This window comes from Vigna umbellata, chromosome 1 (assembly GCF_029865625.1).
Source record: "Vigna umbellata cultivar VRB3 chromosome 1, Vumbellata_1.0, whole genome shotgun sequence".
In the NCBI taxonomy this organism is placed as follows: Eukaryota; Viridiplantae; Streptophyta; class Magnoliopsida; order Fabales; family Fabaceae; genus Vigna; species Vigna umbellata.
This window is the reverse complement of record NC_142165.1, coordinates 17,091,370-17,105,626: the sequence shown is the minus strand read 5'-3', so window position 1 is coordinate 17,105,626 and position 14,257 is coordinate 17,091,370. Positions and strand designations below refer to the sequence as shown.

The following is a 14,257-nucleotide window of genomic DNA, read 5'->3' as shown; positions in this document are numbered from 1 at the left end:
ATCAACAAACAACTAGAGATGTACTTCATAAGATGATAATTCTACAAGAGTATTCAATGTCAATGGTTTCTCAAAACATCATAAAAAAGGATATTAAGAAGGATTACTATGTAAAAAAAGAGAAATTGAAATTAATGTTGTCAAGGATTCAATGTCGAACCAATTGAACAAGGATAATTGGTAGAACCAAATGTAGGAGATTCACCCACGATAAGTTCACCCACGATAAGTTAACCACGAAAAGTTCACCAACGATAAATTCACCAAACGATAAATTCATCAAACGATAAATTCACCAAACGATAAATTCACCAAATGATAACTTCATCAAACGATAAATTCACCAAACGATAAATTAAACAAACGATAAATTCACCAAATGATAACTTGACCAAACGATAAGTTCAACCACGATAAGTTCACCGACAATAAGTTCACTCAGGATAATTTCACCCACGATAAGTTCATCCACGATAAGTTCATCAACGATAAGTTCACCCACCATAAGTTCATCCACAATAAGTTCACTCACGATAAGTTCACCCACGATAAGATAACTCACGATAGGTTCACCCACGATAAGTTTACCCATCATAAGTTCACCCCCGATAAGTTCATCCACGATAAATTCACCCACGATAAGTTCACCCACAATAAGTTCACCCACAATAAGATAACTCACGATAAAATCAACCACGATAAGATCACCCACCATAAGTTCACCCACCATAAGTTCACCAACCATAAGTTCACCCACGATAAGTTCACCCACAATAAGTTCACCCACAATAAGATCACCCAAGATAAGTTCACCCAACGATAAGTTCACCCAACAGTAAGTTCACCCAAAGATAAGTTCACCTAACGCTAAGTTCATCCAACGATAAGTTCACCAAAGGATAAATTTACCAAACGATAAGTTCACCAAACGATAAGTTTATCAGACGATAAATTCGCCCACAATAATTTCACCAAACGAAAAGTTCACCAGACGATAAGTTCGCTCACAATAAGTTCACCTACGATAAGTTCACCCATGATAAGTTCACCAACGACAGGTTCACCAACGATTAGTTCACCAACGATAAGTTCACAAATGATAAATTCACTAAACGATAAAATCACCAAACAATAAATTCACCAAACGATAACTTCACAAAACGATAACATCACCAAACGATACGTTCACTCCCGATAAGTTCAACCGCGATAAGTTCACCCACGATAAATTCACCCACGATAAGTTCACCCACGATAAGTTCATCTATGAAAAGTTCACCCATGATAAGATCACCCACGATAAGATCACCCACGATAAATTCATCCACGATAAGTTGAGCCACAATAAGTTCACCAAATGTTAAGTTTAACAAAAGATAAGTTAACCAAACGATAAGTTCACCCAAGATAAGTTCACCCAATGATAAGTTTATCGAATGATAACTTCTCCGAACGATAAGTTCACCTACGATAAGTTACCCTATGATAACATAACCCACGATAAAATCACCCACGATAAGGTTACCTATGATAAGATCGCACACGATAAGTTCACCCAACGATAAGTTCACCAAACCGAAAGTTCACCAAACGATAAGTTCATCAAACGATAAGTTCACCAAACAATAAGTTCACCAAACGATAAGTTCACCCACGATAAGCTCACCCACAATAAGATCACACATGATAAGATCACCCACGATAAGATCACCCACGATAAGTTCACCCAAGATAATATCACAAACGATAAGATCACCCACGATAGTATTACCCACGGTAAGATCACCAACGATAGTTCACCAACGATAGTTCACCCACGATAAGTTCACTCAGGATAAGCTCACTCACAATAAGTTCATCCACGATAAGTTCACCAAACGAAAAGTTCACCGAACGATAAGTTCGTCAATCGATATGTTCACCAAACGATAAGTTCACCAAACGATAAGTTCACCCACGATAAGTTCATCCACGATAAGTTCACCAACGATAACTTTAACCACGATAAGGTCACCCAAGATAAGTTCACCCAACGATAAGTTCACCCAACGATAAGTTCACCCAACGATAATTTCAGCCAACGATAAGTTCACCCAACGATAAGTTCACTAAACGATAAGCTCACCAAACGATAATTTCACCAAACGATAATTTCACCAAACGATAAGTTCACCAAACGATAAGTTCCCCCACGTTAAGTTCACATACGATAAGATCACCCACAATAAGATCATCCACGATAAGATCACCCACGATAAGATCACCCACGATAAGTTCACCCAACGATAAGTTCACCCAACGATAAGTTCACCCAACGATAAGTTCACCAAACGATAAGTTCACCCACGATAAGTTCATCAACGATATGTTCACCCACAATAAGTTCACCGACGATAAGTTCACCGACGATAAATTCACCCACCATAATTTCACCCACGATAAGTTCACCAACGATAAGTTCACCAACGATAAGTTCACCAACAATAAGTTCACCTAACGATAAATTCACCAAACGATAAATTCATCAAACGATAACTTCATCAAACGATAAATTCACCAAACGTAAATTCACCAAACGATAAATTCACCAAACGATAACATCACCAAACGATAACATCACCAAACGATAACTTCACCAAACGATAACTTCACTCACGATAACTTCACTCATGATAAGTTCACTCAGGATAATTTCACCCAGGATAAGTTCACCCACCATAAGTTCACCCATGATAATTTCACCAACGATAAGTTCTCTCATGATAAGATCACCCACGATAAGTTTACCCACTATAAGTTTACCCACTATAAGTTCACCCACGATAAGTTCAACCACGATAAGTTCACCCATGATAAGTTCACCCACCATAAGTTTACCAATGATAAGTTAACCTACGATAATATCACCAACGATAAGTTCACCCAACGATAAGTTCACCCATGATAAGTTCACCCACGATAAGATCACCCACGATAAGATCACCCACGATAAGATCACCCACGATAAGTTCACCCACGATAAGTTCACCCAACGATAAGTTCACCCAACGATAAGTTCATCCAACGATAAGATCACCCACGATAAGATCACCCACGATGAATTCATCCATGATAAGTTGAGCCACAATAAGTTCACCAAATGATAAGTTCAACAAAAAATAAGTTAACCAAACGATAAGTTCACCCAATGATAAGTTTACCGAATGATAACTTCTCCGAACGATAAGTTCACACAGGATAAGTTCACCCAATGATAAGTTCACTAAATAGTTCATCCACAATAAGTTCACCCACGATAAGTTCACCCACGATAAGTTCACCCATGATGTGTTCAATCAACAAACAATTAGAGATGTACTTTGTGAGATAATAATTCTACATGAGTATCCAATATCAAAGTTTTCTCGAAAAACCTTAAATATGGATATTATAAAGGATTACAATGCAGAAAAGGTGAAATTGAAATTAATGTTGTCAAGGATTCAACGTAAAACCAAATTAACAAGGATAACTGTAACACCATATGTAGGATATTGAAATCAAAATGATGTTCCTATAGATTCAATTTCAAGTAAAATAAAAAATTTAACTCTTAACTCAAAAATATTACTATGAGAGATGTTTGGAATTATTTCAAGATACAAAAGGTAGATGGAAAATGAAAAACAATGTGCAATTATTTTTTCAAATGTCTTTTGGGTGACGCAAGGCAAGGGATATCACATTTGAGACACCATTTTCAGGAGTTGCAAGCTTCGAACAATATGGGACATCAAATAATCATTTTTAAAAACTCATAAAGAAGGACGTGAAATCGTATTTGTTGAATATTGTGTGTTCAATCAACAATTAGCTAAAGATATACTCTATAAGATGATAATTCTACAAGAGTATCCAATGTCAATGGTTTCTCGAAACATCTTCAAAAAGGATATTAGAAAGGATTACAATGTAGAAATAGAGAAATTGAAATTAATTTCTGCAAGGAATTAATGTCGAACCAAATGAACAAGGATAATTTGTAGAGCCAAATCAAAATGATGTTCCTATATATTCAATTTCAGGTAAAATTGAAAATTCAACTCCTACTGTTAACTCAATAAGATCATTGTCACGTGTTTGGAATCATTTTAAGAGAGAATAGGTAGATGGAAAAAGGAAAGCGATGCACAATTATTATTTCAAAAGTCTTTTGGGTGACGCAAGGCAAGGACATCACATTTGAAAAACCATTTTAATAGTTGCAAGCTTTGAAAAATATGGGACCTTAAACAATCATTTCTAAAAACACATAAAGAAGGTGGTGAAATTGTATTTTTTGGAAATTATTATTGGATTTAATTTATTTTCCGTTCATATCTGTTAATTTATGTTCATATATTTATATTCTGTTTTTATATTCATATTCTGTTTTTATATTGTTTTAAACAGTTGTATTGTATCTCTCCTTATCATCGAATAAGATACATAATTTTCATCCTATCTTTTCTCATAGTGTTCAATCAACAAACAACTAGAGATGTACTACATTAGATGATAAATCTATATCAGTATCCAATGTCAATGGTTTCTCAAAACACCTCAAAAAAGGATATTATGAAGGATTACAATGCACAAAAAGAGAAATTGAAATTAATGTTGTCAAGGTTTCAATGTTGAACCAAATGAACAAGGATATTTTGTAGAACTAAATGTACGAGATTCGAATCAAAATGATGTTCCTATAGATTCATTTTTAGGTAAAATAAAAAATTCAAGCCTTATTGTTAACTCAAGAAGATTATTGTCAAATGTTAGGAATCATTTAGAGAAAGTATTAATATTTGGACGACTACACCTAAAAGAGAAAAAAAATTTATAGAGACATGTGCCCAATTTAATATTCCATTTAGAAGAAAATTAGTTGATGATTGCAGAACTAAGTGGAATTATACATTTTTAATGCTTCAAGTAGTCATACAATACAAAGATGTATTTGATCATTTATCACAACGAGAGAGTCAGTATAAAGTTTTGCTTATCGCATGTCATTGGCAAATGGCAAATGAAATTTGAAAAAAATTGAAAATATTTTATGATGTGACACTCTTGTTTTTTGGTATCTCTTATCCAATTGCTAACATTTTATTTTCAAAGATATGTGAAATTAAGTTGGCTTTGATGGAATGACTTAACTCTCCCAATTCTATCATTCATCAAATGGCTGCATCTATGATTTTAAAGTTTGACAACTATTAAAGTGTGATTAGTGGAGTGATTGCTATAGATATTATGTTAGAGCCCAGGTATAAAATTGATTTGTTGGATTATTTTTTTCCCCTAGATATAGATGAATCTAATTGTAAAATTGAAAAAGTGAAGATTCTTTTTGAGGACTTGGTAAGAGAGTATGAAATGAAAGGTAAGAAGCCAATTTCTTCATGTCAAAATCCAAACATAAATGTAGGTTAAATTATTGATGGAAGAAGAGAGATGCTTGGAGGAGAGATTTTGCAAAACCATCATATTGTAAAGAAAAGTGAACCATCAAATTATAATTTGGAACTTGATTATTACTTGGAGGAACTGACACTACTTGATTTAAAGAAAAGTGACACTCTTGATATCTTAATCCACATTGCAGTAGATTACACTTAGACACTTTAGAGGCATTTATATGTGTTCAAGATCACTTAGACACTTTAGAGGCATTTATATGTGTTCAAGATTGGCTATGGACTGACATGGATGGTAATTAAATGAACATTTCAAATTACATATTTGTATTCATTCAAATGATTGACTATGGCATATGAATTCATTTTCCTTTTTCAGGTTCTTCAAAATTGAAAATGAATAACATGAAGCTTAATACAATACTAGAAGAGATAATTGATTATGATGTTAGTAGTTTTATTTTAAATATTTTAAAACTAATTTACTTATCTTTTTAACCTAAATATTTTCAAATTTGTCTACACTTACTCTTATAATATTTCATTTATTATATTGTCATAACTTACGAGGTCAAGCAACCCATTTTGAATGGAAAACTTTGCACTAAAACACTAATTCCCCAAACAGTATCATGGATTGATAAAATTCCATTACAAAAGCAGTCTAAGGCTTTTGATGGAGGCAAAAAATACGACCACATAACGATAAATCTTGTTGAATGCATGAACTTGGTGTTAAAGAGAGCATGTTCGTTACCTATTTGTGTTTTAATCAAAACAACATTTGAAAGAACACAAACATGATTTTGTTGAACGAGGTTTGAAAATCGAGTCTATGTTAAGAGCATTAGTGTTTAGAAGACATTGTTGTCGTTCTTCGAAAAAATCAACATCAATCGACATTTTGTCATTTTCATCACTATAATCGAGAAATTCAGAACTTGATGTGCAAGAGATATCAACCCTCCACCAATATCGCCCTCAACCAACTTCATATAATGTTAGATTAAAAGAATGGTGGTGTGATTGTGGTCACTTTTAAGTAAATTGCCTCCTTTGTCATCATGTCTTAGTTGTTTGTGCATATTCTTATATATCGCCAACTGAATTTATAGATCTTGTTTACAGTCTCGATACCATAAATAAGACTTATTAAGTCCAATTTCATCCGTTAATAAATGAAAATTATTGGTCTACCAATACTAGTCCAAATTTCATACCAGATCCTCAAATGTAGTGTAAGTCATCAGAAAGACCAACTAAATTTATAACGAAATGATCAACCTATTTCGAATAAACCAAAAAAATGTCCTTATTGTCAAGGTCATCATAGTGAAACATATTTATTTCGTCAATAACTTTTACTTCTTTGTAGTCTTCATTGTTTTCTATTATTAATTTACTCTTTTACTTCTTTTATTAAAATGTTATCATTAATAACATAATCATTAAATCAATTACGATTTTTGTCAATTACAAAATGTGTTCCACTATGATAGAGACCAAAACTCTCTGGTAATTGATTACATGATAATCGATTATATTAACATTGGAATCAATTATACTTACTCATTTAGAAAATAAAATGATTCTAGTAATGGATTACATTCATATTATAATATCAATTACAATAAGAATGATGAAAATTGGAAATCGTTTTACTCCTATACCACTTTCAATTAAAATTGGAAATCGTTTTACTCCTATACCACTTTCAATTAAAATTGAAAATCATCAACATCCTTCAAGACTTCAACATAAAAGTTGTTTAGACCCTCACCCATTTTTTATTTGACCATTTGACCCAACTGAAATCATTTATCTCTTATAGCCTATTTCTGTAAAAAATTTAAAATTTATCTATTTAGGTAATATGTGCTTTGCTTACTTTAAAAAAATCACATATTCATAAAATAGAGAAGAAAACACTTTCTGATAAAAATAAAAGGTTGAAGGCCTTTTAAAGAGAACCTGTTTTTCTCCCAACAGATATAAAACAAAGTAGAAAAACTTCAACAATAGAGATAAAAATGTACCAAAACTCTTTATATATATAAACTTGGTGGAATGGTATGAAAAGAAAACCAGCATTGTAAGACTTACGTTGTAACATGTAGTTGGTAAACACATGCCTACAATTTTTTATTGACTTTTTGAGGATTATTAGTGTATGATTATCTAAAGAGCAAAACCAAAGAATCAAAGAGGTAGGAGATATATATTGAAAAAGAGTGGAAACAATTTTGGGTGCTCCCTTTTATGACATTCCAACACGTATTAGTTAGGCAAAGTTACTTGACGTAATTTGCATGGATAGTGTCTATCAAATGGTCCTTTTCATCTTTGTTTTTTTCCCTCAATCCTCTCTGTAATTTCCCAACTATCCCTGACCTAACTCGTGAGAAAAACAAGACCACACACATTTTCGAAATTTTCAAATGGTTGACAATTTCTAGAATACTTCAGAACTTGTGCTTTTTAGCTCTTATATATAAATGGTCCAAACAATAATAGCAAGTCAATAATTCATGAATCCCTCCGTCTCCTTCTTCGAAGTGTGTTCTTCTACTTAAAATCATTTTCGTGTATAGAAATTAATTCCAGTGTTTGATTTTTGCCAATCACGTAACCATGGGGAACCAACTTTGCAAAGGGTATCTCTCTCTCTCTCTCTCTCTCTCTCTCTCTCTCTCTCTCTCTCTATATATATATATATATATATATATATATATATATATATATATATATATGATCGATCATGTTTATGGATGAACTCAGCTAGATTCTTGTTTCCTTTTTCACTTTCTTTGTTCAATTCTCACCAATTTTTTTGTTTTTTCGGTACAATTTGCAGAAGAAAATCAAGAAACAAGAAAAGGCCAATGGGTTTCATCCATAACCAAGCTTCACCCTCTCACACAGGAATTAGAACTGTGGGTGTTGAGAAAGTTTGTAACTTTTCCACTGATTCTGATCTCTGCATCTCCATAGCCACTTGGAACATGAATGGCCAGGTACAACCTTATAAATTCATAGTATTTGTACATGAAATGTCCACATACCAAATATCAATGTTCATGGTAATTTGTAAGCTTTATGGAAAATCTTTTCAGAATATCTCAGAAGTTCACTCATCCCAATCTGTCAAGAGAAAAGTTTTTCACTTAATAGTGATTTCTTCTTTGGTAGAAACTTTTCATGACTTTATTCTGTGTCGTGTTCATGTAACTGTTTTCATTTTCTGTGAATAGGTTACGTTTGAAGATTTAGCAGAAATGGTTGGTAGCAATCGTGAGTTTGATCTTCTGGCCGTTGGGTTGCAAGAGGCTCCTCCATGTCCGCGAAACAAAGTTGAACCTATGCTTTCAGCAGCTCTGCATGAAAGTCATACGTAAGAAAATATACTAAATTTACCAAACTTTTTGAATTTATGTTTTGCTTGTTTTGTTCTAATCCTAAGATTGAAAATACAATTCAATGTTTATCAAATCTTGGTACTTAAAATATGTTGTCACGATCCATTCATATTTATGTTTCGGGAATAATGGTAAAAGCACTATTCTAATTCATCGCTAACCTTAAAGTCATTGGAACTTTAAAATATAGTTTATGAAAACTATAACAAATAAATTATTGATTTTTTTATCAATAAATATATATAAATATATAAATGAAACATTGGAACTGATCCAACTCGTGTATATACTTTTTAAAACACGAATGTACCCTTATGAACTATATCAACCCAATAATCTCTTGTGATTACAACAAAAGCTAGCCCTTCTTTTATACTATTTCAAAAACCCATTGTATAAATTATTGATTATGTGAGCAAAAATAATTAGGTCATGGCTTGTGTATATTGTATATTTTGAACAGCCTTTAAGGGTTTGTGTGGACAAACAAATTTAGATTATATAAAAAAAATGTCACACTTTGAAGTAGATTTAGTAGAAAATTAAAATTCTAAAATGTTTTTAAATAATTTGCCAAGCATATATTCATATATTTGTGTGTGAACTTATTGAAACTGTTTACCTTTTGCCTTCATTCTTTCTGAAATGAAGCCTGATAGGTAAAGTTATCATGCAATCTTTGCAGTTGTATCTGTATGGGCCAAAGGATGCAAGATCATTCATCAATGGTGAGATTTTATGCAAAAAAGTTTCTTAGGGTTAATGGTATAACTTAGTTGAAACCCCCACTAATTAAATGTGATAATTTCATTTGAATTTTACATCAGAATTGAAGGTAGACAAACAATCTTTTGGAGGCTGTGGAGGAATAATTGGAAGAAAGAAAGGGGCTGTAGCAATTCGCATAAACTACAAAGGCATTAGAATGGTGTTCATCTCGTGCCACCTCGCAGGTAAATTATATTTAACACTAAAAAAATTAATAAAAGTCAATGGTAATGAGTAAAAAATTAATATTAATTAATAGTATGAGATTTATGTATATGTGTAACTATATAACTATATATAACTATATATGTTAATGTATTAGTGTGGATTTTTTGAAAACTAACTTTATGTAAAGTCGACTCGCTTTTAAGATTGACTCTACGTAGAGTTAATTGAGTTAACGTTAGTTCATCATTAGTTTTTAATAAAAGTACTTTAGTATCAATTATGTCAACCCACAATTAATTAAATTTTAAATTTTTAACAAAATAAAATATAAATAAAAATAGAGAAATTGTAAGAAGATAAGTATAGATGAGTGTATGAGTTAAGGGGATGATTATTGATAAAAGTTCTACTGTCAAAATGGGTTAATATCTGTGAGTCAATCCGATCCCACATAAGTTTGATTCAAATTGGATTTAAAAAAATTATAAATTTTGACCATGCTAAAATTGAATCCGGTCTACCCCATTTGAACCTGTAATGAGTTAGATTGGCTCAACAATCCACCTATAAATTTTAAATTATATTAAAAAATGAGAATCCTATATCTAAATGCTCTCACTTCTCTTACTTGATTTGAAACGGTATAAAATGTTGTGGATTTATCCATTCAAAACTCTATTTTTAAATTGTATCTAGAGTTAACATCATCTTAGATTGAACTTTATTTATATTTCATTTAGAAAAAAAATTGTTATTTTATTTTTTGGATTGAAATTAAAATTGTAATTAAGTGAATCAATGAATTGACCTGTTTAACCTTTCAACCTATGGTGGGTCAACACAAATTTGAATTTTTTGAACTCATTAATAAATAAGTTGGATTTGGTTAACTTACTAAATGAACAACCTATGATGGATCGAGTTGGATGACCCATTTTGAAAATGTTAAATAAAATAGATGTATGTGAATAAACGAGAGGAGTGTATATAAAGGAAATAAGTGTGCATGAAGGAGATGAACATAAAAGAGATTCATATGAAAAATGAGAGAAAACTTAAAAATGAGAATATTTATCATTGGATTAAAAATAATCTATAAATTTTGTTTATTATCACAAATTTGTATATATAAATTAGCATCACCTAATCAAACTTAACTTAAATAAATATTAAAAAACATTATATTAACATTAGATTTATCCACGCTAACATAGATAAGTAAAATTAACAATTTTATGTTTTTTACCTACGTCTTTTTTCTTTTTTTGAAATTAATTTTTATATGATGCTAGAGTCAAAATAAACTCACTCTACTAATATTATATTTAAACTGACGTTAACATATAAAAGCCAATTTAATATATACTTTTTTTTTTGTAGAATACGATTTTCTAATAGTTAGAGATACTTACTAATAATTAAGGTATCGTTATACATTCTCAAGACAAATTGATTAAGGAATATCGAACACTAAATATTTTTAATTACTCAAAAAGCTTCTTCTTCTTTTCATAAAAAAAATACTTACTTTTTTCTTTCATACATCATTATAATAAGTGTTAATTAGGGTAGTTCTAAGTAGCAGGTCCCATCAATTACAAAAGCTAATTTTCAGCATAGAAAAGAACTTTAGCCTAAAAACATTCTCTCTATATATATTTCTTTATTTCTCTGTAGCTTTCACGTGGGCAATTATACAATATATGGAAACCCATGCATTAAAACCTAATAAAAATACATGAAAATAAAAAAAAAATACATGAATTAAAAATTACATTTACCTACATTTTAGGTTTTTAACATACAATTAAAATCTCTTTTTATTTTTTATTTATTTTTTCAGCTCATGAACGCAATGTGGAAGAAAGAAATTCACAATGCAGACACATATCACACAGGCTATTTTCCAAGTTCTGGAACCCTTATGCAAGACCCTCCCACATTACTATCTGGTTAGGAGATTTAAACTATAGGCTTCAAGGGATTCATACATACCCTGCTAGAACTTTGATACACCAAGATCTTCATAGGGTTAGTTCGTTCAACTTTTCAACTTTTTTATTTTTTATTTTTTTCAAAACTAATTACTAACATAATACATATTAATTCCTTTTTTGCTATTTCAGCGTTTGCATAACAAGGACCAGCTTCTGCAAGAAGCAAGTCGAGGGCAAATTTTCAACGGCTTTTGTGAGGGAACGTTGACTTTCAAACCAACCTATAAGTACAACAAAGGAAGTAGCAACTATGATACAAGTCACAAGGTATCACACTTTTCAATTATCCTCATTAATACGTCATATAATTTCATGTCTTTCATTATTTATATATTTATATATTTATATGGTATAACTTACATGCTACGTAATTTCTAAAGTCAAATAAGAGAACTACACGGAAATTTTTTAAGATTTATCGTTCTGTGCATGTAAGCTTTTGAGAGATATTCATCGAAGAAAAGAGTTATTGTTTAATTATACATGGACTAAATCTTTGTTTGGTTGCAAGAAAAAGAAAAAGAAAATAGAAATAGATTAAAAGGGAATGAAATGAAAAAAAAGCAAAAGAAAAAGAAAGAAAGTGAAAAATATATTTGTTAGTTTGAATAAAAAGAAAAAAAAAGGAAATTATAATTAATCTTTATAAAGTTCATACTAACTTAGATTAATATCAAATTCAGTTTAAGTAATACGATTAGATATCATATTGTAGAAAAAAAATATTTGGTTGAGACAAAATAAAATCATTAAAAAATGTCACTCAAGTTTTCACAACTCTTTTTTCATATACAAATATTTTATAATAATATAGTATTTGTAATGTTTTAGTCCATTAATAATATTTTGACAAATAATCATAAGTAATATAAATATTGTGAATATATTATTATTATTCTTCAAATAGGTTAACAAAGTAACAATAAAAGAAAGAAAAAAACATTATTAGTAAAACATAAGTTATTTTAATTTAGTTCATCCTCTCCTTGTCATCATATATAATAATATGATCGTTTGTGTTTAAATTTGTTTATTTACATCAACTAAAAAATAAAAATATGATAACTTTGTAGCTTATTAGTGAAAAAAATAATAAATTAAATTTAAATTTACTTATTAATATGGATATTAAAACTTATATTAAGAAGGTTTACCTTTTATTGTATATTTTGGATCACCATAAATATCTATCTAGTGTATGAAATGTATGCATGTATGATTTTTAAGTGAGTATTATTGTTGGTGTAGATTAAGTTTCTTCGTCGTACCTATCAACCTATACGTGTATATACGAGCGGTTCAAAATACGTATGAGCAACGTAATGTATTATTTGTCTCAGGTACGAGTGCCAGCGTGGACAGATCGTATATTGTACAAGATAGAAGACGAAAATAAGATGGAAGCAAGTCTGCATTCATACGAGTCCATTGATAAAATATACGGTTCTGACCATAAACCAGTAAAGGCACATCTCTGCTTAAGACTTCGTCAAATTCCAACAAAAACCTAGTCATTGCCAAACAAGACACTAGAATCATTCTTTCTTTCGTATTTAATTCTTATATGCAACTGCATCCTTCATCAGCAAATGTTTATTACATATATAATCATTTGTAATTCAATGACAGTGCTTTAAATCATTAATGTATAGTTTTTTTTTTCCCTCCTTTCTCTATACCATCTCAATGTTTATGAAATTATATCAGTGTTTTCTTGTAAATGTACACTAACATTTAGTTCTTATTTATCAATAACAAATGATATAATAAATCCAAAAAATATTAAATCCCGTTAAAATACATTCTAAACTAATAATTTTAATATCATATTAAACAATTTGTTGTAATATAAATCCAATTTGCAATAAAAAAAATTTATATTCATTTATGTACGGTATGAATTTGATCGGTATGTAACCTGATAAAGCAACTTAGAAGAAGTGTGTATTGTATTAACTAAACGGTCAAATATAGTTTTCAGACTCTTCGGTTCATTTTGCTAATTATGAGATTAAGCTACTAAAAGCGGGTTTAAGTGATATTGAGCTACAATTGAATCATAGTTGGTCTATTTTAATCAAAGATCCATGATGAAGCCTATAAATTTTGAGGAATTTAAAAAGATAAAAGTTGAATTGATTGAATTGAAATACTTAATTACATTTGCTATTGGTTAATCGAAAGCTTACTTGAGCATCGGAATACCTTTAACAGGTATCCATCGTTTGAGTTTTCTCAACCTTATACATTTACATACTGAAACAATTTATGTATTATTATTCAATTTTTTTTATTTAATCACGTAGATCTCCCTTTAAAGAAAAAACATTATATAATTTCATAAAACATTCATAATTGTTGTAAAACATTAAATGTAGTTCTATAAAAAAAAAAACTCAGAAATTGTTAGTGTAATTTATTCTTATATGCTCCTAGGCTCTGTTAATCGGTCAACAAAATATATATAAAGAAA

General features: G+C 30.4%; 1 protein-coding gene across 1 annotated transcript; it reads left to right on the top strand.

Moving 5' to 3' along the window:
- The first annotated feature begins 7,954 nt into the window (after positions 1-7,954).
- On the top strand, positions 7,955-13,456 carry 5PTASE11 (inositol polyphosphate 5-phosphatase 11). The gene is made up of 8 exons (XM_088106215.1): positions 7,955-8,089; positions 8,290-8,449; positions 8,687-8,826; positions 9,503-9,579; positions 9,679-9,804; positions 11,631-11,818; positions 11,914-12,051; positions 13,125-13,456. The coding sequence occupies exons 1-8, from the start codon at positions 8,067-8,069 to the stop codon at positions 13,293-13,295; spliced, it is 1,023 nt and encodes a 340-aa protein (XP_087962341.1). The 5' UTR covers positions 7,955-8,066; the 3' UTR covers positions 13,296-13,456.
- The last annotated feature ends 801 nt before the right edge of the window (positions 13,457-14,257 follow it).

Excerpts from the sequence above, each read along its gene's own strand:
- 5PTASE11 (XM_088106215.1), top strand. The coding sequence starts at position 8,067 with ATGGGGAACCAACTTTGCAAAGG. Across the intron at positions 8,450-8,686 it reads CTTGGAACATGAATGGCCAG|GTTACGTTTGAAGATTTAGC; the intron begins GTACAACCTTAT and ends TTCTGTGAATAG. Across the intron at positions 11,819-11,913 it reads TACACCAAGATCTTCATAGG|CGTTTGCATAACAAGGACCA; the intron begins GTTAGTTCGTTC and ends TTGCTATTTCAG.